General features: G+C 39.5%; 1 protein-coding gene across 2 annotated transcripts in view; it reads right to left on the minus strand.

Annotated features, from left to right (window-relative positions):
- The window catches only part of LOC108687803 (flocculation protein FLO11), a 9,777-nt gene extending 7,167 nt beyond the window's left edge, over positions 1-2,610 (minus strand). For both annotated transcript variants that reach the window (XM_018193769.1, XM_018193765.1), the window contains exon 1: positions 2,305-2,610. In XM_018193769.1, coding sequence (XP_018049258.1) covers positions 2,305-2,312 — 8 coding nt within the window. In that variant the 5' untranslated portion in view covers positions 2,313-2,610. The remainder of the gene's footprint in view (positions 1-2,304) is intronic.
- Positions 2,611-3,092: the final 482 nt, after the last annotated feature.

Below are 3,092 nucleotides of genomic sequence, written 5' to 3' on the forward strand. Positions count from 1 at the left end.
CTCTCCTCTCCTCTCCTCCCCTCTCCTCTCCTCTCCTCTTCTATCCCTCTCTCTCTCTCTCTCTCTCTCTCTTTTCTCGCTCTCGCTAGTTCTCGTTTCCTCATCCTTTTCGCTTTCACGCCCGCGCCCACTCGCGCCCACTACTCGCCAGCGACGCCTAACGCCGCTCCTCAGCGTCCTTCTCCACCCCTTTATTATTCGTGGCTTTATTATCTCTCGTAGATCTTTCGCGTAGATCTCCCTTACCGCGTCGAAACCATGCGTTTTGCATAGTCAAGTAAACTGAAGTAAACGCATCGGCGCGACAACCTTTCCTTTCGTGGCGCTGCATTGCGACTCTAATTGTGGAAAAAAAGATCGCCAGAGAGATTCATTGCCCATTCCTATAGTTTGCAATAATTGCAATTTACGTGAGTAGACATTACAAATCGAGACTCGAGTTCCGTCGAGTTCCTAATGCAGCCAACTTCTCATGAATCATCAATCGCGTCGAGGATAATTACATTATTCTTTTACAAACACTTGGTTATTTATAATCGAGCCGTATTAGGCTGCAAGCTTCAGAAGTGCTTATTAAATTCGTAAGAATTGGCCGCAAGTCGCAAGTAGAGTCGCACACGGCACATTCTTCCGCGTCAACTGTTAAATTATTTTAAGAAGACGGCATTTTTTTGTGACAGCTGGACAGTAGACGACCGCAAATATACGATATGATACTCCTACTCGCACACACACACACACACACACACACACACACACACACACCCACCCACACACACACACACACACACACATATATACGTAATTAAATTCTAATTAAAGATTCGATTGCCTGTTATTGTAATTTAATGAAAGGTAAGATCTATAGCTATTAATTACAGCAGAATTAGGGAATACTCTCGCTATTTTTTTCATACAATTGTACTTTTAATTCGCAAATATTAATTGCAACATTAATTTTTGCAGTCTCTTGTTACAATTATATGGATCGAATTTGAAAACAAATTTCGCCATTGACGACATCCTTCGGTTAAATTTAAGGCGTAAAGCGCTTATAAAATTTTGACCGCTCGCTCTCGCAGCTCCCTTTGCTAGAGGGCATAATTTAAGTTTAAATGTCTATTTTTAAACGGCCCCACTCGGCATATATAATACACTCGTCCATCGAGCAGCATCTTCCTCCGCGCCAGGCAACTTTTCCAACTGTTTCCATTTTTCTCTCATTCCATTTTCTTATTCCGCACGGACCAATTATGAACCGACGTTGCAAACATCTGCGCGTAAATAAGAATAGCCTGGAACGCGGAATACTTTGATTTTCGCTCTATCTAAATAAGAGCAAGCGATATTCGTTATCATTACCTATTTACTTCAATGACATACGTACGAATATCGCGATAATCTATAAGTCTACACGTAAATTATTATGCATAGTACGATTTGTTATCAGATAATGACAATAAAGAATATATAGGGTAACGAGATTATTTAAAGAGACTTTAATAAGACATATACAACCTCCCAGTACTAAAATAGATGTAATTATATCGTTATATAATTACGCATTCAAAGTTATTGAATTGCCACCTAATTTATTATTTCTTAATTATCTGCGTTTTATATCGATAATGTTGAATTTATCAAACTATTTTAATTTTCAAATAAATAATTCTAGATTGAAAAATTAGCGTGAATGGTTTTGAACGCTTTTGTTCTAAATTACGAAAATAAAAATATGAAAAAAGTCCTGATTAAATTATTTACATTTCTTGTTCTCAGGAGAAAATGATTAAGCGAAGCGAGATGAAAGAAAAGTCGCGTATCTTTTCCATTTTCATAAACAGCTTCCGAATTTCAGGAATAGCCATGCGCGATTTTCGATCTGAAAGCGCTGATTTCGCGCTGAAAGCGAGAAATTTACGTTATTCTCTCTATTTATAAGAGAAGTGTTAAATCCAGATATCTCTCTTAGTTGATTATACATATATTCGGGAAGTATTCCAAAACGGTTAAGTTTAACGCTCTGGCAAAGATTTATAATTTATTTGTTTGAAATGTATATTGAACAGAAATTGATATACGCTTGCCACAGACATCGTAATGCATCTCTTCATTGCACCAAACAGTATAACGCACGATCATACGCTTCAGTTAGCGTCTCTAAAAGCATTTGCAAAAAGCAAAATTACACAGTGAAATTAGATTCAATTGATAGCATCGCGATACAATCACTTGGCGCGACATTCGACTTCGCGTTAATTAATTAATCGGCAAGTGCATTTATATACTCGTACATATACGTACCATTTCATGATCTTGACGGAAACAAACGGGATTGAAGTAACGTGAGCAGTAAACGCGATAACGTGAATCGTATATACGTCGGTGCGATAATCAATATATGTCACGTCGAACACCGGACGCGGAAAGAATTAATTAAGGTAAAAACCACCCGGGACCGAATCGAGATTCCCGCATGTGTTGCGAGCAGTTTTAATGTCAAACCGGCGCGGCGCGGGACGGCAAGATAGATTCACCTCGACTTTCGACGACGACGACGACGACGACGATGACAACGACGACAACGACGAGGACGACCGAGCTGGACTCGAGTCATAACAGCGCTTCGTTCTTTGGCATCGAAGCCGAGCGGAGCCGCGATGCGGTCGGCGGTGGCGGCAACGCGACCGCGAAATCGTCCCCTTCGGCCTCTGCTTCATTCTACCTGCTTCTCCTTGTCTCGCCGTCAACCCCCTCTCGAGAAGCGAGCGAATTTCCACAAAAGAGCGAGATTCCTGCCACGCGTCGAATTTCTTTGTGACAATTCATACACGGCACGATACAGATCGAATATAGCGAACTCTCGCTCATCTCTTCGCTTCGATCGAGCTTTACGATTCTCTCTCTCTCTCTCTCTTTCTTTTCATTATTGTTTAATCTTTGCACTACAAACTATATTTGTTATTGATTTAATGAATCTTTTGTTAAGATATTTCTTCACTTCTTTCTTTTGGAACAGATTATAACTATTTCCAAAAAATTACAATTAAAAATTATATTTTACAAATATAACATATACATATTATATATAT

The sequence above is a fragment of the Atta colombica genome, unplaced genomic scaffold (genome assembly GCF_001594045.1).
Source record: "Atta colombica isolate Treedump-2 unplaced genomic scaffold, Acol1.0 scaffold216, whole genome shotgun sequence".
Taxonomy (NCBI): domain Eukaryota; kingdom Metazoa; phylum Arthropoda; class Insecta; order Hymenoptera; family Formicidae; genus Atta; species Atta colombica.